Source organism: Poecilia latipinna, unplaced genomic scaffold, assembly GCF_001443285.1.
Source record: "Poecilia latipinna isolate Pla-1442-1.1 unplaced genomic scaffold, P_latipinna-1.0 Scaffold87, whole genome shotgun sequence".
NCBI classification, from domain to species: Eukaryota; Metazoa; Chordata; class Actinopteri; order Cyprinodontiformes; family Poeciliidae; genus Poecilia; species Poecilia latipinna.
Window position 1 is genome coordinate 621406 of NW_015112703.1, and position 27068 is coordinate 648473.

Below are 27068 nucleotides of genomic sequence, written 5' to 3' on the forward strand. Positions count from 1 at the left end.
AATTTTTGAGAAGGACATACTTTTCTTTCTTGGATTTTTTCCTTGAATGTAAACAATTTTTTTAAATCCCAGAGTTAATGGGAAGTGAAGCTTCTGTATGCTGGAAGTTTGAGAACAGTTTGAGGTTCTAAAATAGTAACAATGATAATAAACATTATGCTTAAAGCATGTTCATGAGATGGAATTTAATAATCTGATTAAAGTTTAAACCTTTAGATTCAAATCAGAATCTATTGATTCTCAATTGGATTTGGAAACATTTGCAGACACTGTCCATTCAATTTGATTGAGGTTCTTTTTGTTTTTTTAAGAAAAATGGTCAAAATGTCATTCTGTATTAAAAATAGTAGAGATAAACTCCAACAGACCTTTGTAGAAATGTGAGTGCACAGATCTTTGATTAATTGCAGCAGAATACAAATACACAACACACAATTTAGATTTTGTTCTAATCTAAAATTTGAAGGATATTTTAGATTAGAACAATCTAATCTAATTAAATTGTAAAATTTTAAGAAAACACTATTTGTAATGTGACATCTGTAAAATATACTTGCAAAGCGCTGCTAATGGTTCGTTTTATCTGCAAGTCCTTCATGTAATGTTTGAGATTAAGCTTCAGGGAGCTTTTTTTACTTTAGGTTTTATCTTCTGCTTAGGAAAAATGAAACAGTTTCAGCTACTGATGACATATAAATCATCGGCTCAACTTGTGCTGTGTCCCATGTTTGCCCTCGCCTCCAGTTAAGCCTTTGATGTAACACTGCAGCATTTGGTTTGTGGGGCAAACATGTTGAACCCAGAGGTTTATAGTAGCTAAATTCTAACTTCATCAGCTTTCCCTCATTTTTGAGGAAAAAAATATTTAAAATTTTGAAATTTAGTTTTTTTAAGAAATAAAACCTATTGCATTAAAATTAATATTACTGCTAATAATAATTTCCAACAGTTTAAAACTCCATCAGTAGCTTGTCATCATTCCTTTAACTGTGGTATTTTGAGGCTTGAAGGGAAACACCACAGATCCTGTCTCACCTTTGACCTTTCACTAAGACAGTGCTGAATACGGCAGCTTACTCTGATGTTTCTGTCAAGGCTCCATCATCCGTATTGTAACGTGACTGGGAGCTGCTAATCTGCTTCAGTCAGATTGACTTAACTACAGGGAAACCCCACTCTGCCCCACAGAAAACCCCACATTTTCAGACTCATTATACCTTTCATTAGGCTTCATTTAACTGCTTTTTTCAGACTTTGATCCCAAACCCAACAGTTGCATTTGAGATAGCTTTGACTATTTTTTCACCACTTACCGACGGGATCTTGTTGGACTTTATATTTCTAGCCTTCGTCTGTCTTTATTGGCAGTTCTGTAAACATTTCCATTAAGTCCTTCTATCTTATTTGTGGTTAATGCAACATGACTTCCAGCACAGGTCAGACTAAAAATAACAGCTTTAAAGGCTATTATTAAACTCTAAGTAGACATACTTTTCTGCAAACTATTTAAAGAAGTTTTAATCTGTACAACATTAAAGCACTAAAAGTGAAATGATAGGGATTTATTGCCCTATCTCAGTAAATGTGTGTTTTATAGTTTGATTTGTTGCTTCTGCAGTGAATAGCAGGCTGGATTAGCAGCCTACTATGACCATGCTATGTGGTGGCTGTTGGGTTATCTGAGTGACATTTTTAAACTCTTTGTGGCCCAAAATAAGCTGTGGGCTGATTCCTTAATTGGATTATGGAGGAGGCAACGACAGCAATGTAGCTGTTAACTCTGAAACCGAGACAGCAAGATGGTATATAAGGGGGCACCAAATGTCGCTGGCTACACTCTCAACTCGCCTTGACACACACTGACACTAAGAACCTGAGGTAAGACCTTCTTGTAGCATTAATACTCATGATTTATACTACATTTACACATGTGCAGAGATCTATGAGTGTATGTGGATACTTGAAAGACAGATGACTGTAGACAATTGCAGGTTTTAGGAATACAGACGTTATCACCCTGACAAGTTTGGTAAATTGGTAATGACCTAACTGGGGTATTTAATAAAAAAAAAATGCAAATGTAGTGTTGTTGCATGTGAAAACCAACATAAATTATCTTCATTATATAAATGTCATACATAAATAAATGTAATATTTAATTAAGTCGTTTACTGCATTAAATCCAAAGCAGGCTGACATTAATAATTTAACAACAGATTTAAGTATCTGGTTGTGTTTTTTACTACATGTACAATATTATTGAAACATTGTCATTTTCTGATTTCATGAAGTCCTAAGTGTTAGTTGAAATAATTTGTCTTAAGGTCAGATATGTGATCACATACTAGTCACAGCAGAGTGATAATCTGGCCATGTGAGGTCAGTTTAAGTCGTATTCAGATTAAAGCAGATTTTAGTCGTTTTCTGTGGTGAGATTTTTCTCTTCAGAGTAAAGTTATGGCTTATCTTTGTGACTTCAACATCCTCAGCAGCCAAAAGATGGACAAACCAAATAACAATGTCATATTTTTCCTTACAAAACCCAAAAAGTAGCAGAGCCAAACATGAGTGTAAAAGTTTTAACTTCTAAAGCATCTTTGAGTAAAGACTTTTCTTTAGTTTAACAATGATTCAGTTTTATTTCTGTGATGTTCTGCACCTCTTTGGTTCAGCCTGAAATCTTCACACGTATCACTATAATCAATAACAAAATTATTAGTGCAAGATATTTGAGAGAATTTATACTTTTTGTTAAAAGGCTGAACTGCAAACTTCTTCAAGAATTTGAGCATTTATTGCTCATGTACACGTATCAAAACTGAAAGTAAACCTATATAAATTGTAGGGCCTGAAAGTATATTTTTGGTCTTTCCCACGTTGCAAACGTATTTATCTAATCAAAAGTGCAGAAAACTACATGCAACATATTTGTGCATGCCATTTATTTTATTAAAAAAAGATGAAACTCCTGTTAAAAGACACAACTGACACAATTTGAAGCATTTTCTCTCATAATCCATTGTGACTATAGTTGTAATTCTTCTTTTAGGGCTCATGTGTCCAAAAATACCAACTCAAGATACACATTTGGATGTTTCATCACTTAATCAATTCTCTTTAACTGCAAGAGAACAGACTGTGCTGAATGTAAACTGCCTTTTTGCTTGTGTTTTTTTCCTGGTGCGTATGTTTACGAGGTTGGAGGCAGCTGGCTGAAATAACAACAGCTTTGGCGTTGGCCTTTAACACCAGTGGCGTAATCTTATCGCAAAAGATTAACCTCCTACGGCCCTGGAAAAGAAATATCGCCACACCTGCCAAAAACCTGACAGAAGGCGCACAATCAGTGTTTTAAACGCAGTTTATGATCTTTCCATCACTTAAATTGACCTTTTTTGTCTTATCTTCCACAGGACACTTTGAAACATCTTCCAGAAATGGCAAAGTAAGTATTATTTATTTCACTTTTTCTTTTGTTCTTTTTTTTCTCTTTCTTCTAGTCTTTTTTCTTTCTTTCACAAATATGGGCCACACCTTTTAGCGTATATTTGGATAAAATGTTGAAAACCACTACATTCTGTTAATCAATCAAATTTAGTTGTGACATGATGAACCATGAATAAAGATAAAAGCGCATAAATACTTTTGTGAAGTATTGTGATTGGGTGCTTTCAGTAGAAAGTTTAAGATTAAACTTTGGATCTAATAATTTTTTTTCACAAACTTAATTGCAGCAACTGCAACTGATTTGAAATGTATATATTAAGTTTTTATTTGACATTTTAATAATCCATTTGCATGATGCTTTATCAGAATCAACTCCTTTGAGTAAAGAACACATACAAATTTGTGTTTTTTACATCAAACTATTTCTAGAAGCACCATAAAGTGTTATTTGTGGTTTGTATGGACTCGTGAGGTGATGCGTTGTTTGAAACCTGCTCTCAGACACTAACACTGTTAAGAAGCTTCAGGCGGGAGCAAAGGGGTTATCGCCTATTTGAGAACTTTAGTTGCAGCTTTTATGACTCCCTCACCTGACCCAGCCTCTCAATCCGGGTAGGATGAGGTAAAGCGGCTCCACACTTAGCTATTTATTAATACTTAATACTTGACTGGATAAAGCAGAATAAATACTTACTGGATCTACAGCTACATGCCAGATAAACCAGTGCTATCCACTGAATCTTAATTAAATCTACCATTCATTCTGACTTTAATTAGTAAATCCAGCAAGACTGTAAATAAATAACAGGTGACATAAGTACTGAGGAGATAGGGTTTTTAAATTTGTGTTTTTTTTTCTCATTTCTTCTCAGGATTTTCAAGAAGACCAGTGGAAATGGAGGGGTTAGTGTTCCTCTCTTGCTTCAACATTTTGATCATGATGTTCTGACTTTTCTAACTTCTCCAACTGCCTCTGTCTGACAGCTTACCCTCTACTTGGGGAAGAGAGACTATGTGGACCACGTGACTGCAGTGGACAGAGTTGGTGTGTGTTTTATTATAATTTCTCCATATTTCTGAGGTTATAATGTTAAGATTTTAATCAGAACTCTTCCCAAATCCAGATGGTGTCGTCAAGGTGGACACAGCAGATTTTGGTGACAGAAAAGGTAACACAAAAAAAGATTCCTTCTGGACTCATCTCCTTGGAGAAAAAAGCAACTCAGCAATAAATAAATATTCAAATGTCGTCATGTTTGCAGCTTTCGTGCAACTGGCCTGTGCCTTCCGTTATGGTAGTGAAGACTTGGACGTGATGGGCCTGTGCTTCAGGAAGGACATCTGGTTCGAGCAGACGCAGATCTATCCTGAGTGCAACAAACCGCAACTGAGCGCCATGCATGAGACCCTGCTGAAGAAGGCGGGGGACAACGCCTACCCCTTCTCCTTTGAGGTAGGGGAGGATTTTCAGACCTCAGCTGCGTCAGCGTTTCATGCCTCTGTCCATGGTGCTGATCCACTCTGCTGGAACTGCTGGGAAAAGTCTGTTTTCATTGATGTCAAATTCAAAATAAGTTAGAAAAGAGACTAGAAGTGAAAAATGTTTATTAAACTTGGCATAATGTTAAGGCTCAGTGTTTATTCATTTAAATAGTTTTTATGCTGCCATTCATCTGAATGCTAACAGCTGTGCTACCATGCAGCCAATACTACATTTTTTTGACAAATGTAAGAAATTAATCATACTGAAGTTACGTAGAATTTAAAAAAAATTAAATGGATTTCATAGAAAGAAAAACAGTACTATTACTTTCCTACTCTATATGTCCAAATTGAAAAACATGGATATGCAATGAAACAATACTGAGGCATTCAGACATTTTGAAAACAAATCTTTGTAAACAGTGTAATGAAAAATGACTTGTTTAATTAGAAGTTGCTTCATTTTGTTTTTCCAGATTCCCAACAACCTGCCATGCTCAGTCTCTCTGCAGCCCGGACCTGACGACAAGGGAAAGGTGCGCCTCTTTTTCAAACCCACACGTCATGAAATATGCAAGACCTTCAACATTTTGTGTCTCTTTACAGGCTTGCGGTGTTGACTTTGAGGTGAAAACCTACCTCGCCATGGAGAAGAACAACCCAGATGAAAAGATTGAAAAGAAGTGAGTGCACTTTTGTTATCAGTCCTGCTTTTGTTTTCAGTCTGACTCATGTTTTCAGTGTTTATATCTGATGTTTTTTTCTCCCTGTGTGCTCCGAACAGGGACACCGCTCGCCTTGTCATCCGTAAAATCCAGTACGCCCCGTCTCAAGTGGGAGCCGGCCCCAAGGCTGACATCTGCAAGAGCTTCATGATGTCTGACAAACCCGTTCACTTAGAAGCATCATTGGATAAAGATGTAGGGGGGCAAATTTATTTTACTTATCTAACCTTTAACCTTTACAACACTGAGATACTGTATTTAAAAAACAAAGAGATAAAAACCACCCCCAACTAATTTCTGTGTTTTTGCAGCTCTACTTTCACGGAGAAACTATTCCAATTAAAATCAAAATCAACAACGAGAGCAACAAAACGGTGAAGAAAATCAAAATCACTGGTGGGTTCCTGTGTTATTGATTTATTGATCATTTAATTAACATCCAGGCCCACCCTGAAAATGTATCTACTTCACTCTCTTCTCACAGTGGACCAAACCACTGACATTGTTCTCTACTCAGCTGACAAATACACCAAGGCTGTTCTTTGCCAAGAGTTTGGGTACGTCTTAGAGCCTAGCAGAAAATAAAATTCAGTCAAAGTGATGGCAAGTCAACTTTACAGATCGGGGAACAAATAAGCAAATTTACCCCAAAAATATAAGGCAAGCCAGATCCACCAAACTGTTTGCCTAAACTGTTAGGAAAGGCCACATAAAACAGATACATTAATATAATTTTCTGATATTGTAATGGCATTTGTTTATGTTTGTTTGTTCAGAGAGACAGTGGATGCCAACGGCACCTTGGATAAAACTCTGAGCATCACACCACTTCTGTCTGACAACAAGGAGAAAAGAGGTCTGGCGTTGGATGGACGGCTGAAGGATGAGGACACAAACCTGGCCTCCACCACTATGTCAGTATTAAAACAACACATCAGACAAAGCTAAAAAAAAGAAAGAAAAACAGGATTAAGTTGTTTTTTAACTGTTTACACCTTTGGATGTAAGCTCTTTTTAGACGTTATAGTTTTGCTGCTGCTTCTTATGAAATCCATGATGTCGTATGGTAGTACTCTTAACTAAAATAAACCTGTTAATCCCTGAAATCCTTGTAAATCCCTCGTTCACACAGGCTGCCGCAGGGTGTGGAAAAAGAGGTGTTGGGTATCCTGGTCTCCTACAAGATTAAAATTAACCTCATGGTGGCTGGAGGAGGGTGAGTCTGTGTCACACCATTTTTGTCTCAAAGAAACCTAAAGATTAAAGTGGATTAAATGAAGAAGGAAAAAATCTTATAATGTTGTTCTTACCCCTAAGCCTGCTGGGCGGCCTTACTGCCAGGTAAGCAGCGTCCATCACAGCAGTTATATCACAGCTGATTAGCAAGCAGCTCTTGCTAATTGTTTGGTTTCTTTTCTTGCACAGCGACGTCACAGTGGAGCTGCCACTGAACCTCATGCACCCCAAACCTGAAGGTACTTTTTCCATTATTAACACACATTTCAGGATGTCTTAACTATCCGTGCTGATATTAATGAATTGTTGTTTATTTTTTTAATTCCTCCAATCTGGGCAGAGTAAAGGATCAGCATCGCTGTGCTGTAAGTACCGCTTTAAGATTTCGGTGTCAGAAATTATGTAGTTTAGGTTCTGAAATTTTTGTGGGACCAAAACGTCAATTTGTTTTATTATACCAGTACAATGTAGTTTCTCATTGGATGTATGTATTTGTATTCTTCCCCTGTTACTCTGATAACCAAAATAAAATCCAGTGCAAGAGATTTTGTTTAGAACTTGCCTAACTTGTAAGATGAATCCAACTGGGTATAATTTAGTCTGTAAAAAGCTAAACCAGGGGACAGCGATCCAAAAATGTTTATCTGCAACAACTAAAAAAGGTTTATGGTTAAACAGTAATATGTGTGTTTATGTGTACAGGTTTTAAAACAGAAATTTTTTTGTATGTAAGTATTTTCTTACATACAATAAAACATATTGTTTTGTTACAAAGTGGCAAAAATGACAAAAAACATCTTTCTGTTTTATTTTGATGTTGAATTAATATGCATCTGTTGCATTAAAATTAACAGAAAAATGCAAACATTTCTGTTTTTACTTCTGTCAAATTTCAAATCACTGGTCAGTTCTGTATCAATGCTAGCCAAACTTATTAACAGCCTCTTTGGAGGGTCAAAAGTGCAACCTGTGGCCACACTGCCATGACCAAAGCTCGGCAGTCCATACAGAGAATACGTTAACCACAAAAACAGCAAAGAAGCCCATGGAAACTCTGGAGGAGCTGCAGAGAACCTGAGCTCAGTTGAAAGAATGAGTATTAACCTTGTTGAAACTACAGCCAGTGATACTTTTGAGTGGTTAAAATTAAAACAGCCTCATGTGTTAGAATGGCACAGTCAAAGTTAAGAGTTTAAGAATATGTTGCAACCTTTTTTTTTTATAAATTATGTCTATAGACACACTTCATCTGCTCTGAGACATTTTAAAATGTCCTACAAAATTCCAGATGTGCAAAGCTGTAAAAATACAATCCAAAAGACTTGCAGCTTTAATTGAAAGTTTCCTCTACAAATTATTACCTCTTGGGGCAAAATACAAATACATATTTCTGCCCCCTTGATTCAACCTTAAATGAACCCTTAATGAATATTTCAAGATTGTATAAACATTTCTAAAAGGCCCTGTTGGATGACTCAATCTCTAATACTTCACAAAAGATTTTTAAATTTTGTGCTTGATCCTAAACAGAGAAGATGTTACACTGCAGATTGAGAAGACACCCACAGAAAGACAGCAAGATAACCAAAGGATGTAACATGACACACAGAAGAAGAAGATTGTGGCTGGTGTCAGGAAGTGAAGAGAAAAACATTTCAATGCAAGACAGAAGGAAATAAGATGTAACATCAATCCCCTGTTAGATCTTTTGTTGTTTCTGTTCACGTAGAGAGAGCATTGCCATGTAGCTGTAGAGAATGTTGGTGTTTAAAACAAAAATAATGCACAAGACCCTTACTTAAACCCTCACATAAGTGGAATTTTCTTTCTCCCATAAAATGTCAGTTCGAAGCCCATAAAACCACTGTGCTTTTGAAGTCTGTGATATACTGTATTTACCCATACAGAAAAATAAATGACTTGGAAAGAAATGTTTTTGTGTTGTAGTTGTGATTTCAAAGTATAATTATTTGCCTAAAGTTTTTTCCCTTTAATCTTTGCTGATATTGTTTGTAGCCCCTTAATGATGGAAGATGTTGCACTTTTGAATCATTTGAACTTTCTCAGATTTCAAGAGTCGTGCAGTTTACAGCATCTTCTTCCCTTCTTATGAAGGGAAGAAGATGAAAGGATGGGAAGAAGATGCTCTGGTGGGTTTGGGTTTAAAATGTATTAGGAGAAAATGTTGTTTCCAAGTGGCTTGAATAGGAGTGCAGGATCTAAACCTTTGATGACAAGTTTTTCTTGCATGAGTTCCTAACTCATGGGCTGCACAGTGGCACAGTTGGTAGAGCTGTTGCCTTGCAGCAAGAAGGTTCTGGGTTCAATTCCTGGCCCCGGTCTTTCTGCATGGAGTTTGCATGTTCTCCCTGTGCATGTGTGGGTTTTCTCCAGGTACTCCAGTTTCCTCCCACAGTCCAAAAACATGACTATCTTAATTGGCCTCTCTAAATTGCCCCTAGATGTAAGTGTGTATGCATGGTTGTTTGTCTCTGTGTTGCCCTGTGACAGACTGGCAACCTGTCCAGGGTGTGTACCCTGCCTCTCGCCCAGAATGATAGCTGGAGATAGGCACCAGCAACCCTCCAAACCCTACTGAGGGACAAGGGTGTAAAGAAAATGGATGGTGTTCCTAACTCTGATGACCATATAACAAGAGGCCATCTGGATTTTGGAACGGCCTCCAAAAATTGCAATAAGTGAGTGCTCCAGCCCTTTTTCCCAAGACAACTTTAACTTTAGGTTTCTCTTAGACATTCTTAATGACTGGGTTCTTAGCTGTTCAACAGCAGTTTAAAAGCCCAAAGAAAAACGCTTTAAAAATCCCGTCTGCGTTTAGGTTTTGAAAAAGCTGACAGGTGTCACCGGCAGGGGGCGGTAAACGCCACCTAATACTTTAACTAGCCACGAAGAAGACACATCACTCACAACGTGTAGCAGCAGTGAAGCAACATGGCTTTGAATGGAGGTTTGTGAACGTAACTGTCTGTTAATTTTGACGTTTTAAGAAACAACTTGTATAGTTTATGTATAATTGTATTTAGCACTAATTTCCGTTAGCTTATATCGACTGAGCTGCTTCGTGTACGTGTTGTTATCCTGACGTTACCCCGGTTGCTTTGACTGCTAGCTTGTTATTATTTTCTGACAACTGTCGTAGCAAGCAAATAGAGATCAATAAAACTTTACTCAAGCAAATTAACTGAAAGCTTTACAATGTGTAATAAGCAATTAGACAGGTAGCATGTTTGTAACGATATTACAGAAGTGTGTGTATGTAGCATAGCTGATATTATCAGTGTGTTTGCTCGGATGTTGTTTTTCACTTGTTGCCGACCTGTAGATGAAGAAGACTTTGAGTGGGAGCCTCCAACAGAAGCTGAGATGAAGGTGATCCAGGCTCGCAGGGAGAGACAGGACAAGATCAGCAAGCTCATGGGAGATTACCTCCTGAAAGGGTTCAAGATGCTGGGGGACTGCTGCGAGGCGTGCGGGGTAAGCAGGACGTTTGCTTGTAATAATCTAGTCAGAATAAAAGCGGAAGCACTTCAGATACTCTCATATTGAGAATGAACTCAAGCACACTGATCAGGAATAGTTATATCACTATTACTGTTTCAGACCTCATTTTACTGTCACAACAGTCCAAATATGTTGAATTACTAAGATTTTAGTGGCAGATACGTTTAAGCCCTGTGTGATGAGAGGTGATTGGATCTGGAACGTGTCTTCTGATAGTTCTCTTAACTTCCAACATGGGCCAGCCTTCGGTCCCCATGCTTATTAATCATGCTTGTGATACAAGCATCACTGAACTACTTTCATGCATCATGACTTAAAATATGGTACTTATAAAATCACTAAATATTTTCCAAGGAGTTTGTTGTTAATCCCCAAACTCTTGGAATGAGGCTGCAGTAATCTATGTTGCACCTTTTTCCTAGTACTTTTTCCTTCTTATCAACTTTCTATTAACATGTTAGCTTCTGTAGCAATGACTGTTTAGGGCTTTTTGTACTATTATGTCTCTTTTTTTTAAAATTGGTTTTAAATAATATTCAACTGTTCTGGGAAACTGAATGTTAAGTTTTCATTAGTTATAATATTAATATTATAACTAATAATAAATATGATGATATCAATTGTGATATATGCTTGTTTCGGTGTTTCCGTCTTTGTTGTGTGTGCTTCCTGTGACCTTTAGCATTTTGAAGATGCTGAAGGTCGGTAACAATTATTGCACTGCAGACATTTACAATCCGAGTAAAAATCAGTGTTACTGGGAGCAAAACAATGGAGAAAGATTCACTTATCTAAGGCATGTGTTTGTGTTTCCAGACTATTCTTCTTCAGGACAGACAGCAGAAGAACTACTGTGTCTCATGTCAGGAGCTGGACTCTGATATTGATAAGGACAACCCTGGTAAACTCCTATATGTTTTTTTTCTGTAGTTTTTATTCTCCTTTCTTCTTTTTACAGATGTTTAAGTTTATCCTCTTTTTCTTGTTTTTATAGCTCTAAATCCACAAGCTGCCTTGTCCCAGGTGAGAGAGCGGCAGCTGGCAGCCCAGGTCCCGGCAGCGGCTCCTGAACTCAACGGAGGACCAACCAGCAGTCAGGCAGGCGTGTCGGTTCCTCAGCCCAGACCGGAGCACTGTGAGGGGGCCGCCGCCGGAGGAAGGGCCCTGTTGCCTCCACCCGTAGTCGCGTCTCCACCGCCTACTGCCTCCACCACCACCCTGGCTCCCATCCGTCCCCCAGTTTGTCCGCAGAACTCCACCCTGCGACCCGTTTTGGAAGAAGCAGAAGAAGCGGTTCTGACTAAACTCCGCTGGGCCACCACCCAGTTACAGAGCTCGGCCTCGCTGGAGGCCAGCATCCAGCTGTGCAGCCTAATCAGCAGCTGTGCCAACTCGCTGCGAAGCCTCAAGGAGCTCAGCCAGTAAGCACACAGGACAGACAAAAGGCGTAAAGTGATAGGAGCGCTGGTTCTACTTTGCTTCGGAGTACTGACTGTTGCCTTGCTTCTCTCTCTGTCTGAATACTTGCTTACAGCTGAATCTGAAGTTGTTCCTAAACACACTTGAATTAGGATTCAGATGTTTTAAAGTGCACGACTTATTCCTGAAATTATGCAGGCATGCACCTAACAGAAAAATGACATACTGATGTAATGGCTTTTGTCAAATTGTAACTTAAAATTTCAAACATTTACTTGTTCATATTAGTTTAAATGTATCCTATTGAGATTATTAAACCAGGGAGATTCTACATAGAAAATGAAATCTTGTGATCTTGTGCTCTCTAGTTTCTCCACAGCCATCTACAAAATGTTGCTGTGCTGCAAATCAGATTTGTTAAATTAACAAATTTATCCTGCCTTCACATGCCTGAATGTGATGTCGCGTATATCTGACCTTTGGGAGATCAGTTGCAGTTCAAAAGTTGTTTGGCTTGACTTAAAAATTCTGTTTTTGACCCCCTTGAGATGCAAACGTGATTTGTGAGGCTTTTGGAAGAAAGAAAAACTGTCAAGTAAAGCCGACAGTCATGTGGATGATTTGCATGGATGCTTGTCTGAGTTTTATTTTCAGTTTATTATAGCAAGTAGAGTAAATACATCTTTGCAATTGTACATCATATGACAGCACTTCATTTTAAAGATCCCATCCTTAATGATGTGTCCAAAGTAGCTAGTTTTTTTTTAATAATGGACCAGAATAAATCCTGTTCTGAAGTTGCACAGTGTGTTTCTTTCCACAAGAGGGAGACAAAATTTATCTATTTTTAAGAAATGGGTGAAATAAAAATATGAACTGAAATTATTATTCCCATTGACTTTCACAGTTCTTAAATAATACAGTGCTCTGAAAAAGTATTTGGTCTACTTTTATATTTATTTCATGTCACAACCTTCTACATATAATATTGGGATTTTTTTAACTGACCAACAAAAAGTGAAACTTATTTGTGAAGTGAAAGGATACCAGCTGTCCAAGGTTCTCATATGAAATCTTGCTGAGCTGTGCATTATCCAGCCTATTCTACTCTCATTCATCTAGATAAAATCAAATACAACAATTACCAGCAGAGTCAGTTGGCCAACGCTGATTTAAACTCAGCATAGATGCAGCTGCCCTCAAAAGGATTCTGGCATTTGATGCAAATATTTTGATGAAGAGCAGGGAGCACAGCAGACAGGTCAGTGGAAAAGTTGAGGAATAAGAGGTCATAGTTCAAGCTATTGTCCGCAAGTGTGATGGCACATCAGCAAACCTGCAAAAGACGGCATTAATCAAAGAAGCAGTCAAAAGGCTTATAGTAACTCTGGAGGAGCTGCAGAGATTCATTGTTCAGGTGGGGGAATGTGTTGGCTGTTAGTCATGCACTACCCATATCTGGACTTCTACTGGTAAGTTGCAAGATTTTCCTTCCAAACATTTAAAATGTGTGGAAGACCCACTTGCTGTTTCCGGATTTTAAGCATGTTGCTCTCTACATCATCGTCAGAAGAAGTAGTTGCATCCACATCAAGTGCAGGAACTATTTAATTAGGTCGTTTAAAACAGAATCAGTTTCCCTTTGTAGCAAACAACGATGCGGGGTTTTGTTTTGTCCGGGTGTAGGAGTGGGGAGGTGGGGGCTGTGAGTGAACGCCCCTTCTTTGACACAAAGAGCAGGATGCAAAACAAAGCCTGGAAGCTTCATATTCTTTCTGCAGCCAAAAATCCCTTGTCTCCCGTCTGAATCCAGGAAGATGATCTCATTTTCTTTGAGTAAACAGCGCCTTTGTGTGAGCAGCTGATCCTGAGAGGTTTTGATAGCGTAAAATCCACTTTTACTGAGGAAAAAGTGTCATGGACGGGAGTTTAAGCAGAGCCGACTATCGGGTTGGTGCCGCCGTGTTCGCCGCAGAGGGTCTGCCGCCGCTGCCTAAGAGCCTGAGCGGGATCCTGAACTCCAGCGGCGGGTCGTGGAGGGACATGCAGAAGATGCACAGCAAGAGGAGCCGCATCCAAGCCGAGATCAGCTGCAGAGGAGGCAGAGAGGCGGCTGCTGCCAAGCCCGGTGGACTGGGCGCTGCGCTGGCGCTGCTGCGCAAAGAGATGGTAAGGTGTTTACTCATCTGCCGCAAAGCATCCACGGTGGGACAGTAAATCTTCCTGTGGGACATTTGGGCTGTAATTAGAAACTTAAAGTCATCAACTTGCATGACCTTTGACTTTAAGGAGGGGAAAAAATGATAGCTTCCCATGAACTGTTTACTTGACCAAATTAGGGAATTAAAACTTGAGTAAGTAATGTCTTTGCCTTCTCTTTGTGCCTTTTCCAGAGCAGAATGGATGTTCTGTTACTCTGTCATTTTCCCTTGTGGAACCTTTAATGGCTTAAGCTTTAAATTAGTCGCCATTTTTTCCATTGTTGTGGTTTTAAAAGGGACTTTAATTATCTATTTTTTCCTTTAATTACACAGTTTTTACATAATGTCTTAATAACTTTACCTTTAAAATACATTATTTGTAATAATGAGCTAAAACACAAAGGTCTGTATGGGAGCTTTAACAATCTGGACTTTTTGATTCATTTTCTGCTTCTGTACTTCAGGTGGGTCTACGTCAGCTCGACATGTCTCTGCTCTGCCAGCTGTGGTCTCTCCATGAGGCCATCCAGGAATGCAAGGGCGAAGCCTCCATCACCCCTGATAACGGATACTCTGAGGATGAAGAGGAGGAGGAGGAAGAGGTTGAGGATGATGAAGAAGAATGAGGATAAAGCACAAAATTCTTCTCAGCCTGCTCTCAGAAATTCCTTTCATTTTCACTAGTAAATATGAACACATGGACCAATCGTGAAAAGAGACCCTGTTTTTAATTTATGTTTTAATTTATCTCATGTTGTACCTGTTTATCCGGCACATTTTGCTCAGTAAGAAAACATTCGATGCTTGTTTTGTAGAAAAGCAGTTAACTAAAAAATGTTTTATGAGATCGCTGTTATGCTTATGTTAACTTTAAGCACATTAATGTGGCTTTTATTATTTTCTTAAAGGTTAGTTTTGTTTGCCCATCACACATCATTCATATCATACATATATAATATGAATGATCATATCATCATTCATATCAAACATATAACCTTATGGGCTTGAGAAAGAATTTAAGTACACCTTTATTTGAACTTTTATGCCTGATTTAATAAATTATTATTTTTCATCATTTGCATATAGTTTGTGTCTGAAAAGGTAAGAACATTTACATGCTGGCATAACACTAAAGAGAGATTTGTTTTTCACAACAGTTTTTTTTTTTTTTTTAATGAAACATAAAACGCAAAAAAGAAACCAGCAGGTCAACAATGTTGTTTTGAACAGTGGCAATTATTAAGATTTTTTTTAACATTTGTGCTGCTTATTTAAAAGTGGGGAAATTTTGATTGCATACAAAGAATGAATTCTTTGAGAGTGAATCCAAAGTACATGTAGGAAAAAAAAAGATTCAAACTAAAATGTATTTTCACCTTTTGAACCGTAGTCAACATGAAACCCACCAACACTCTGTCAATGCAGAATAATTTGGATTTGGCTCATGTGATCCTTTCATGAAGCTGTAAATTATACTTAAGTAGTGAAAGAGTTAAAAGTAAAGGACAGTTGAAGTTCGTAGGGATGCTCTGATTTAAATATATACCTTGTATATTTGTATACAAGGTCACAGAAAACATATTTTTTGTGATATTTAACTTCAGTATGTTAAAAATTTGCCTTTTCCTGACCTCCCAAAACTGGATGGGCTGCAAATGGTGGGAGTTTATTTCTAAGAAGTAAACATTTAAAACCCAAAGATTCCTTTCTGACATCTTCTTTATTTATGTTGTGATCTGGAAACTTTTCACAGATATTATGAGATTTTCCCAAATCCTAGAAACAACTTTTATTTAGTAGAAACATGCTTTCAATACCTCTGAATGCCAAAATAAACTTCCAAGCTTCTTCTTTTATTTATTTAACTCCCACACATAGTTTGAAACCATAAAGTAAAATGTCAGGTTTTGGTGATGTAAAGCAATGATCCTTTTTTCACCTTTGATGTGATTTTTACAATTCAAATAAACAACAAACATTAAATTGACGAAAGACATAAAAATCAAAAACAAGATGCAGCAACCTGGTTGTTTAAGGGACAACACTGCTGAAGTTCTTGCTTTTTTCACAGCACATTTTGATTCAGTTCCAGTATTCAATCTTCTTTAGTCGGAGTCTATCAGGATCCAACCCTGTTCACCGAACAGAAACGTCCAAATCTATCAGATTGTGAGGACATGTCTTGTCCAAAGCCTCTACAGGAGACCCCACAGGTTTTTTCTTCCAAACTTTCATTTCTTTTGCGGATTTGGATGTATGCTTGGACTCTCTGTGATGCTGAAAAACGAAACCCTGCAGTGTATTAATGCGTCTTAAGCTAAGACAATTGTATTGTGCAGGAGACACTCTGTGTCTGTTCACGAAGGGGCTCCTTCTCTCCGCCATGCCCCCAAGTCATCCAAATGCAGCAGCATGGGGAAAAACATTTGGTGTGGGGAGTTTTCAAAGGATGGTTTCATATTCCACTCTATTTAAAAGATGCACAAGCTACAGAGATATCAGAAATGTCAGAAAACATCTGCCAGTTACTGAGCTAAAGATTTGAATGTACCCAAATTCTGTCCATGTCATCCAAAACTATTCTCATTAGTGGTTTTCAATCAGCTGTATTCAAATGTGGACCTATAACTGGCATTTCTTTTATACAGGTGCTGCCCACATGGATGTAGACAAAAATACTATTTAACTGTAAAGTCATGAGCAGTATGTGTGTGTGTTGATTGATTACAAATAGCAGTCTGATGAGCAGTCTATTTTAATGAGTCTGACACTCATTAAAATAAATTGGGCTGATTATTCAGGATTTTTATTAGTAAAAATGTTTTTTGTTGTTGTTTTACCTGTGTGCAATTATCCCAATACAGCAGAGTAACAAAGAGTTAAAGAAGTTTCTGTTCATGCTCTGAACTACAATACATGAAGACATCAGAGCATCACACTGACAGGTGGGTTTACATGTTTGGTCGAGGAGTGGACAGCACTGAAGACTGAACCCACAGTGTAAAATTAGAGTAACTCTGAGTCATGAGAGACTTGCCCCCCCCCACCCTCACCACCCGTCCCGCTGTTGCTGCTGCTTCCCCACGCTCCTCCATCCAGCTGCCTCTGTCCATAAATGATCCATGCCTAAAAATACTCTGCTGCTCTCACTGAGGAAAATCCCTGTGCTTTGACCTAACCTGAAAACACACAGACACATACTTACAAAGTGAACCTGGTCCGTTTCTCTCTTGTGGAAACTATGCTGCTGTAGTTTACAGACTGAAGCACAGTTTTCCCAGAAACATTAGGGGTGATGTTGCTCAGGAAGTGACTCAGTCAGAGCTGTGACTTCTGATACAAATCAGGGACAGAATTTACCAATACAGGATTTTCACCCTTGAACACAGCAAAAAAGTTAGACTATGCAGAGTTGATTATGTGAAATAAGGCTACATAAGGCTGCAACAGTGATACAGAAAGTCAGGGTCAAAGTCTCCAGGTATCACAGGGACTTTGCATAGCCTGCTGCTGCATCAACATAAACTCATTTTGCATATCCTCTCTCTCTCTCTCGTTCTCTACGTCTGTTAGACAGAAAAAGGGAGGGTTGGCTGAGTCAAGAGGAAGCAGATCTGTGTTAGAACAACCCAGAGTTGAGTAAGCTGTGCTGCCTCCATGTGGATTATAGCCAAACAAGGGACGACAAGCTGTCAATGAGAACTCCTGCAGTTGTTTAGTTGGGACTTTTTAAAGCCTCAGAGGGAAGTCAGTTTCTCTTTTGCCGCTCCTGCCTGCTGTCGTCGTTTTTACGCCAGGTTATATCTTGTGTAGTGCGCGTGCAGTTCGAGGTGTTGCAAATGAGCGCAAGTCGCAGCTTGTACGAGTTTCATCAGCGGCGGATGAAGAGGAGGCAAACCCTCCTCTGAGGAACAGAACCAGCCGATAAAAGTTGGATTATTCAACTCTCCCTGGGTGTAAACTTTAACCTTACCAACAGCGGCGATGACTTCGGTCTGGAAACGACTCCAACGAGTCGGTAAAAAGGCTTCAAAGTTCCAGTTTATCGCTTCTTATCAGGAACTTGTCTTGGAGTGCACGAAGAAATGGTGAGTAACGTCGGTTTGTCTGCGATATGTCAACGTTTCTTTTACTGTTTCACTTGAAAACATTCTTCACGGGAGCTGTCTGTGTGTGTTATTAGCTATAATAAGGCTCCGTTATGGCCATGATCAGCCTCATGTTGTGGGTCTTTCCGCTAGACAGAGACAGCTGAGGGCGCCCCGCCCGCAGGCTGAAGCTAGTGGCCGTCGGTTCGATCCCCGACCCCGCCTTTGACAGATATCTTTGTGACACTTAACAGAAGGTCATAAAGTTTCTTTATCTTTAAAGGCAAAAGTCCGGCACACCTACATGTGTTATTGATCTCAGGAATACGGTTAGGAAGCACTTTAAGTTCGTTTGTTGGCGACTCTATTTAGACTTATAAACACACAAGCAAACTGTTGGGCAAAAACAGCGTTTCTGCACATTTCAGCGAACTAAATTTAAGCCTTTTTAAGACCTTCTCAAAGTCGGTGTGAATTATATTTGAGAACAATGTGAATTATTCAAGATCATTTAATATAATTTACTTAATGTATAGCTTATATTTAATTAAGTTTTTATTTTCGTTCGAAGAAGAATATAGGGCAATCATGAGTGTTGGGGTTTCCCCTTTGAGCTTGACTGTTCTTGTGTGACTTTTTAAAATAATTTTGAAGACCTGATCTTGGGTTAAACAGGAACCTACAAGGACTTGATTTATTTAGTCCAGTAAGGTTGGGCTATTTTGACCCAAATTACTGGGCAAGGTTTTTAACCCAAAATATACATAAAATGATTAATAGCCACTTATACCTTAGGGCACTTTAAATGTTAAATGGTCTGACTGTACAGTTACAGTCTCTATGTAAACCAGTCTAACTGGTTAACACAACTACTAAATAAACCAATCACATTGTAGCAACTCGATACATTCAAGCATGCAGAGTGGTGGAGATGACATGCTGGAGTTCAAACTGAGTTGATCAGGTTGGTGCAAATCTTCATGGATATGCAGTTAACTGATCTGCTACAGATTCACACTCTCTGGTGCATGTTTCCCACACCTTGTTGAATCAATACTATGAATTATTAAGGCAGCCCTCAAAGCAAATGTGGAGCTGACTTATGAATACTTCACCATCAGAATCAAAACTGCCCCAAAGTGTCCAATTTATCTAACAGGCATAATTTCCAGAAAGTTTTATTACCCACACATGGAGGTTCTGTTATTCTCTCTTTGAAGTTTAGTCAGCAAAGATCAGGTTATCTAGTTGAAAATGATGAACCCGAGGAAGAAAGCCCATTCTAGTCTTTTCTCTTAACTCAATGGTCACATTTGTATTTTTATGTAGATTTTAGTTATAAATACTTCTATTTCAACAACTTAAACCCAGCGTTTGGGTTTAAGAAATAACCTAGCAGTTTTTAGCCTATAGGTTAAACCTGCATATTAATCTGGATAGGATTTCCAGTCTAAATTATCTGCTAAATCATTTTTCTCCTGCTATTTTTATGTGGAAATATATTTTATTTCAAAGCTGTTTGTATTGCCCCACTGAGTAAATTTCCTGCTATACAAAGCAGTTGGCAGCTGAGTCACAAAAATTGACTCTTACATAAACAGCCAATTTAATTAATCACAGCACTAAGTTTAAAACTTCTTGTGTTAAGTGTTGGGTTAAGAATTTTTACCCTTTGTCCAAATGTCCTCCTGTTTTAAAAGCATATCTTTTGAAACAGGAACTGGAATTATGTAATTATTATAATTATGTAAGCGGCATGACAGCTCTCTGAAATGAAACTCAATATCTCAATCCCTGAAGATTTGACAAAGAAGTAAGAAAAAAGGATGAGGGATTATTAAGAGACAATGACACATAAAGAAATTGGGAAGTTTTTGTTATTATTGGTACAATTGTTGAGTATCAATAAAATACTCATTTATATAAATTAAATTAATTGTATAATAAAGCAATAAGAGAGAAATTCCAAGTAAGAAAGAGAAAGGATAAAGAAAAAACCTACAGCTTATCCAAAACATTGTGTGATTTGTACTTTAAACCGTACAAAGGTTTTGAACACCTCAAACATCACATCGTTTATCAGGTGCAGGAAGTGATAGCATGGGCCACGTGGAGGATTAGATATTCCTAAAAGCTTGTAATATGCAGTAAAATGAAGGCATGCACCTACTTTTTGAATGTTACAAAAAGCAGGTGCATGGCTTTAAATAGCAATGTGTGGCTCTGAAAGCCACACATTGCTATTTATTTTTCAGTTCAGATGATTTACAGCCAATACTCCACTCTCTCATGTCTTTATAAAGAGTTTCTGGAGGTCAAAAACAGAAAGAGGAGACAGTGAGAAAACAAATCATAACTGATTGCAGCATTGGTCTGTATGCGGTGAATGTACAAATAAGCACCTTACTCCCTAGAAAGTCACAAGAATAACATGACATTAAGCAGTGGTTTTTTACTTCCTCCAAAGAAATCTGTCTAATCATTTCCTTTAGGTTTAAAATTTACTAGAGATAGGGCAAACAACCAGCAAAGTTTTTAAGAAACACAATAAAGACACCAACGTTGTTGTTTTGAACAGCCTTGTACTAATAACATGTTACTAACTTTAATTCCACCTCTATTGTCTGTAAAACCTCAGCCTAAGCTATCTATCATTACCCACAAGCTCTCCACTTACTTAATGATTTTGCATCTTTAATTTTCATGTCATAAGTCATGACCGCCCTCTTTATTTCCTCCAAATCTGCCTCATCTCCTCCAGCCATCATCCCCGCTGTGTGCCCCCCCAGGCTATTTCTGAAGCCAACGCCGACCCACTAACACACATACCACATAAACACATGTGCACACAAAGGGCTGCTGGCTTAGTTTAAACACTCACATACAAGGCAGCAGTGAGAGTCACAGAGCCATGGATGGAAACATGGGTTTCATATCACTTGACTGAGTTTCTGATGAGTTTTAAATAGTTTTAAGAAAAATGATTTGTATATTATACAATTAGATATCTGCAGGAAGACTATTGGGGGTTCCTTCTTCCTGTAAGAAGACATACTTCTCAGTCTGGTCACATGACTCTGTCGTTTCCGTTTTCACTTCCTAGAGCAAAGAGAGCACATGAAGTGATGCTACCAACACACACATGTACAAGAATGCACACCCTGTTCAGTCTAATAACAGATGAGCAGCTGCTTGGGTTATAAATACTGATAGACAAATTGGACATGTCACCATGCACTCCTGCAAAATCACACTCTCATACAACAAGCACTGACTTTTCTTGGTCGCAGTGGCAGTATTATTCAGCAGTGACAGTCATAAGACTTTGTGTTGGCCCCCGTGGCATCGCATTTAGGCATAAAGTCCACTTTGTTCAGATGGTCTGAGATCTAATTTAAAAATGTTCCAAGTTCCATGTGAAAACCTTTTCCACATCCCCTTTTCTAGTCTTGTTCACTCGATCTTTCAAGCAGAGTGTGTACTAGGTGTAATTATTGAGTTACAACATTAGGCAAGGTCTGATTTCTGTTTTGGTGTGTTTGTATGTTTCTAAAGGCAACCGGACAAGCTGAGAGTGGTGTGGACCAGGAGGAACAGACGCATGTGCTCTAAGGTAAAGCTGAGATGACAAAACACAACAGACTGTGTGTGTGTCATCAGGGGGATTCTCCTTTTGAGATCACACACAAAAGCCTTCCCTTAATCTGCAACAGTAACATCATTTTAAACAAATGAAAACCTAACTTGGCATTAGTTGATGTTCTGTCATTTTAACATCCCTCAGTATTTAAAATTAAAAAAATATATGCATTTGTTCAGTCTGCTTTCTGGAAGAATTTGCTGATGCATACCAAAACTTTGTATTTGTCAAAACTAAGAGAAAAACTCCAGCTTTGACTTAAAGGTTGTCCATGTGTCAACAGTGAATTTAAACCCCTAAACAGACATGCTAGAGAATAGCAAAGTTCAAGTTTGACACAGCCTCCCTTTCTCCAGAAAAAAGTTATGTTTATTTTGACTCCATTCTCCATGATGCATGAGGATTGTTTTCAGTCAAGATGCAGATAATCCTGTATGTCGAGGAGGTCTCTGCTTAGACCACCTCTATGACAGGTCCAGAAATATGAAAATATGAGAGAGAATTTCAACCAAACTATTTAGGAAAGACATTTTTGCACATAACATAGAAGCCAATCAGATTGAAAACTTGTTCAGTTTTGCATTTGTATGTGATAGAATAAAGTTTTTACCTTTTGAGTGTACTAGTCTTTCACCTTTTTTGAACTTTGACTTCTTAGCTTCTGTCCTGCAACAGTTATAAACATTTTAAAGATGTTCATCAAGTTAAGATGCCTCGATCTAAATCAAATGTAACTGTAACATCCATGATGTTCATGAGATAAAGTGGTGAATTGGCTGTAGGTCCTATAGCCTGATGCTCTGGCACATATCTGTTCTAAAGCCTGACAAATTAATGGCAACGGCAGAGACTACCAGCTCCTACTTGCCACTTAAAGGACTGCAGGGGATTTTGATGCAGTAACACTGCTGGCCGAGGAGAGTCACAGTTATTAGACATCTCCTCTCCTTGCTTGGGCATCAAGAAATGTGACTTGTGCTGTTAGATTTGCTACATCTGAAGAAAAAAATAGTACCTCATAATTATTATAAGAGTGCATTTGTTAATGTTAACTTTTTATTGTGCAGCTCCACAGTTGGCAACCTGGGATAAAGAACCCCTACAGGGGAACGGTGATGTGGCCTGTTCCAGAAAACATCGACATCTCCGTTACGTTGTTCAAGGTATCACATTTCAAATACTCTGAGAGGTGATCCAGGAAACTGTTTATCTGTTTAACTTTTTTTTTCCACAAACAAACTGCTTACAGTATCTCTGTGCACTTTACACTCTCTAAAGTTTAACTCTACTCACTGTAAATTGCCTAGTCTTGCAATCTTTAACTGGGGCTGCATTCCTTTTAGATAAAAGTTCTGGTTTTGCATATAATTTACCTAACAACCAAAATGCAAAGATTCTGAAGTGGAAGGCAAAATGCCTTTCGTCTGCCTAAAAGTGAGCTGATGGGATACATGGACTTGTTAGATAAATGAATAATGTATAAAAAAGACTGAAGACATGAAGTTAATATTTTGAGTTGCACCTAGATTTAAAAAGTTGGCACGTCGGGAAGGGGCTTATGCATATCTAAATATAAAATTGTAGAAATAAAAGAAACAGAATCATTAAGTTTAGAGAGTATTTAATTAAAAACTAATTTTCTTATCACTCCTTTAGGAACCTAATGCGGATGAGTTTGAGGACAAGGAATGGACATTTGTGCTTGAAGGGGTAAGTATCACTCTACTGTTTAAGATGCAAATTTACCCAAGTTCTTTTTACAGTGCAGTGTGCAAAAAGGTTTTGGTAACCTTTAACTTTTTTGTAATCATTTAAATAAATCTTTATTACTACGTCTTCAGGATTTCGAAGTAGTTGTTTATTTTTCCTGTATGCTTTTTCATGCAATGTGTGCTTTAAAAAGGTGAATGACTAAAGTATTACTGCCTGGCTATTAAAGACATTTTATGTCTTTGAAACTATTATTGAACAATCTTTGTAACAGGATTCTTTTCTGCTTAAATTAAATTCAATTTACAAAAAGTGAAATTAAATGTTTTTATAACCTAATTATTTAAGATTCTTCAAAGGGTTTTTGTAGATGGGTTGACTGTGGGCAGGAAGGATCTCCTGTAGCAGTCTGTATTACAGCACCTTTGGAGACGCCTCTGACTGAAGACACTCTATAATAGTGTCATGAAGGGAATGCTGGTGGTTGTCCATGATTTGCTTAATTTTATGTGAAATCTTTCTTTGCAAACTGTGTATCTATAGACACAAGGTGTGTTTGTCAATTGACTTCTGACGTCTTTTTATGGATGAAGAACATTCCTTTTAAAATAGTGCATCACTAAATTCACAATACTTAAAAATCAGCCAAAGTCCGAAGTCGGGCTCCTTGAAAATCCAAAGAAGTTAAGGGTTGAGTTCCAACTTTTTCTCAATGATCACATTAGCCTTAACAGATTAAACTTCCACTATAAAAATAAGCGGCAATTAAAATACTTTAAATTCAGAGATTGTTTCTACTGTTTATCCACAGGAGAACAAAGGTCACCGCAAGGTGCTAGCTTCTGCTGACATCAACCTGAAGCGCTTCGCCAGTCCCACGCCGACCCAGACTGACCTGACTCTGAAGCTGAAGCCACTGTCGGTCAAAGTGGTGGAGGCTGAGCTCAAGTTGTCTCTGTCGTGTGTCTTCATTCGAGAAGGAAAAGCTACGTAAGTTGTTTGTCTTCTTCACTGTCTTCTACTGTAAAAAAGTCTGAAAAAATTAATCTTCTGATGGAGTAGCCAGTCTTTGACTGAAATTCCACATTTCTTACTTCTTTTTTTTTACCAAGATCAAACATAAAAAGAGGCCCCATGTTCTCTCTTAGTCTTTCTTTGCATCAGCTTACCCCACGTACTTTCTATAAGATTTCAGTTTAGAAACAGAGATAGCCATAGGAGAAGGTTGATTTTCTGTCTGGTGAAGCAGTTCTGTATTGATGTGTACACATGTTTTGGGTCAATATTGTCCAAAAAGACTTGATGACCCTTTATTAGTTTTCTAGCAGATGCCACCAGATTTTTGCTTTTAAACTCTTAAACTCACATCACATAGATCCAGTTAATGTCCCTGTAGCGCTTAGCAAACTGCACTTGTTTGGGTTTATGATGGTAGGACAGAAAAAAGGCCTTTAGAAGTAGTTTTCTGAGGGAGATATCGCAATATTTTAATCTATAAATATCAATGCCTGTGAGTCTTATTTGGATGTATGTGCTCTTGTCTTTCCTATTTTGAGGAGGAGCAAGGTGAAATTGGCCTCTGTATCATATTAGGAAGTTATGAATGACTAATTTAAAGTTCTTAGACGCTTTACAGAAATGCTTGAGTTAGTTTATCTTAAATTAATTGTTGGAGTGTCAACAGTGTTGGATTTTTTTTGTTCTTACAAAATAAGCATGAGTGTGAAGGTCACTGTTTTCCCTAATACTTGCATTGCATGATTCTTTGATGATTTCTTCTAATTTTTAATTAAGTTAGTAGGAATAAAATACACATTTTGGGGTCAAATGTATCACATATTTGATGATTCAATGCCTCAGAGTGATGTTGCCTACCCATCTGTAACAGTGGTGTAATAAGGGTTTGTTACTGTTTCTCAGTGATGAAGACATGCAGAGTCTTGCCAGCCTCATGAGTGTCAAACCCACTGATATTGGCAACCTGGACGACTTCAATGAGAGCGATGAAGAGGAGGACCGGAAGTCTGTCACTGCCACAGGTAGGTAGAACGTTTTCCTGATTTTATTCATTTCCTATCATCACGCCAACCTTCCCCGTTATTCTGCTCTGTTTTTCTGACTTCTTCTCTGCTGGACTCTTTCCATTAATGGCTCCTGCAGTTGTTCCACACACACTAACTCGTCCAAACCGTCCCGCTCCCCTTCCTCCTGACAGCCGAACATCCACTGGAGTCACTTTGCCAGCTTCAGGTAGCTCCATCTTGCCTTTTCTGTCACTATTTTTCCTTGCCAGAGAAGAGGAGGTGTGGATGGAAACACTGTCTGTCTGTCTGCATCAGCTGCTAACGCACTCAGATTGTCTCGCAGTATTTCACACAGTCCTGTCACTCGCCCTGCTGCTGAAACCCACATACTTCTCACTTAAACACTAAACACATCAGACTCCAGCCGTCACTGTTCTGAAGTACATCTGCTAGGATGAACAGTTTTAGCTGCGGGACATATAAAAACTGCTCTGTCAGCCTTTGCCAATGTGAAACCTCAGAACTGAGATCTTAAAACCTTTTAGAAATGCAGGAAAATGTCCTCTGTCGATTCCTGTTTCAGTATTCGCCAATAAATAAAACAAATCAGTTAATCCCAAATTATTTGTGGAAAATCTGACAATTTTTAAAAGTATTGGGAAGCTTAAATATCTAGGCACAGTGCTACCTGACACATTATTGGCTTACATTTCTTTTTCTTTTTCGGTGTTTTTAATGCTTTTATCTTTTCTTTTCATCTATTTATTAATTTCTTTTTATTTGTCTTTCTCACTGTTTACGTTTTAATGATAAACATGATAACAGAAACGTAAAGAGCTATATCTAGAGGTTAGAGTCCTTGTCAAACGGCGTTTTGACTAAAGTCCAAAGGGTTGGAGTCCCAGTTGACGGCGTCTCAACTAAAGTTCTACAGCTTTTTATTTCTCTTTCTCACTGTTTACGTTTTAATTACGTTTTTAAATCTCTTTCTCTTTCTCACTGTTTATTACATGCTGTTTTTATTTTAATTATGTAAAGCACTTTGAAATGCCTTGCTGCTGAAATGTGCTATACAAATACAATTTGATTGATTGATTGATTGATATTTGCAGAGTAGCCAATCCAAGAGCGCCATTTATTCATTTTTCTTGACACTGATTGGCTGTAGTCCAAAACAGACCGTCGACGTTAGATTTTGCAGTAGCACTAAGATGTGCATATCAATGCAAATAAAGGTACATTTTCTGTTTCAACTATTAAAATGGACAGTTATATGCACTTTTAGTTGTGGTCCCTAAACCCAACAAATACCAGGGGTTCACTTTAAAATACCATTGAATGCTTCAAGAGATTTCCAATGTTATTTAGCTCTTACTTTTGCATTCAATACAGTTACTACTGGATCAGATTTATTAGGAAGCATGCTTAGTTTTGCTTTAAGACATGTGATTCACATGACTTTATCACCACTGACAGTCATGTGATCCTACCATTGTTTCATTATTTATTGCCAGTCACAACCCTCTTTGTCATTTTCATAGTTTCTCTTTTTCCACACCCCATCTTTCATCATT

At 38.1% G+C, this 27068-nt stretch overlaps 4 protein-coding genes across 13 annotated transcripts in view; all 4 read left to right on the forward strand.

Moving 5' to 3' along the window:
* Nucleotides 1-1809: 1809 nt before the first annotated feature.
* arr3a (arrestin 3a, retinal (X-arrestin)) lies at nucleotides 1810-8821 on the forward strand. Of its 2 annotated transcripts, none has more exons than XM_015022909.1 (17): nucleotides 1810-1878; nucleotides 3414-3445; nucleotides 4320-4350; nucleotides 4432-4492; nucleotides 4572-4616; nucleotides 4710-4900; nucleotides 5406-5465; nucleotides 5536-5612; nucleotides 5714-5849; nucleotides 5966-6050; nucleotides 6139-6211; nucleotides 6431-6568; nucleotides 6787-6870; nucleotides 6972-6995; nucleotides 7080-7129; nucleotides 7231-7250; nucleotides 8421-8821. In XM_015022909.1, the coding sequence occupies exons 2-16, from the start codon at nucleotides 3438-3440 to the stop codon at nucleotides 7233-7235; spliced, it is 1068 nt and encodes a 355-aa protein (XP_014878395.1). In that variant the 5' UTR covers nucleotides 1810-1878; nucleotides 3414-3437; the 3' UTR covers nucleotides 7236-7250; nucleotides 8421-8821. The 2 variants fall into 2 exon arrangements, with proteins under 2 accessions (XP_014878395.1, XP_014878387.1); XM_015022901.1 differs by having other exon boundaries at nucleotides 1811-1878; nucleotides 3411-3445.
* Nucleotides 8822-9746: 925 nt separating this feature from the next.
* znrd2 (zinc ribbon domain containing 2) lies at nucleotides 9747-12634 on the forward strand. 2 transcript variants are annotated; one of them, XM_015022928.1, is made up of 4 exons: nucleotides 9747-9858; nucleotides 10234-10385; nucleotides 11229-11313; nucleotides 11407-12634. In XM_015022928.1, exons 1-4 carry the CDS (start codon nucleotides 9843-9845, stop codon nucleotides 11835-11837), a joined length of 684 nt encoding a protein of 227 aa, XP_014878414.1. In that variant the 5' UTR covers nucleotides 9747-9842; the 3' UTR covers nucleotides 11838-12634. The 2 variants fall into 2 exon arrangements, with proteins under 2 accessions (XP_014878414.1, XP_014878407.1); XM_015022921.1 differs by lacking the exon at nucleotides 9747-9858 and having other exon boundaries at nucleotides 9882-10385.
* A 662-nt stretch (nucleotides 12635-13296) lies between these two features.
* fam89b (family with sequence similarity 89 member B) lies at nucleotides 13297-15107 on the forward strand. Its single transcript, XM_015022940.1, has 2 exons — nucleotides 13297-14000; nucleotides 14497-15107. The coding sequence occupies exons 1-2, from the start codon at nucleotides 13749-13751 to the stop codon at nucleotides 14656-14658; spliced, it is 414 nt and encodes a 137-aa protein (XP_014878426.1). The 5' UTR covers nucleotides 13297-13748; the 3' UTR covers nucleotides 14659-15107.
* A 2488-nt stretch (nucleotides 15108-17595) lies between these two features.
* ehbp1l1b (EH domain binding protein 1-like 1b) overlaps nucleotides 17596-27068 on the forward strand; it is a 30294-nt gene continuing 20821 nt past the window's right edge. Inside the window, exons 1-7 of one of the 8 annotated variants that reach the window (XM_015022950.1) lie at nucleotides 17596-18120; nucleotides 21676-21733; nucleotides 22828-22923; nucleotides 23417-23470; nucleotides 24282-24460; nucleotides 25391-25509; nucleotides 25631-25720. In XM_015022950.1, the coding sequence (XP_014878436.1) occupies nucleotides 18017-18120; nucleotides 21676-21733; nucleotides 22828-22923; nucleotides 23417-23470; nucleotides 24282-24460; nucleotides 25391-25509; nucleotides 25631-25720 (700 nt within the window). In that variant the 5' untranslated portion in view covers nucleotides 17596-18016. The remainder of the gene's footprint in view (nucleotides 18121-21675; nucleotides 21734-22827; nucleotides 22924-23416; nucleotides 23471-24281; nucleotides 24461-25390; nucleotides 25510-25630; nucleotides 25721-27068) is intronic. The other 7 variants (XM_015022959.1, XM_015022968.1, XM_015022997.1 and 4 more) reach the window with 7 other exon arrangements.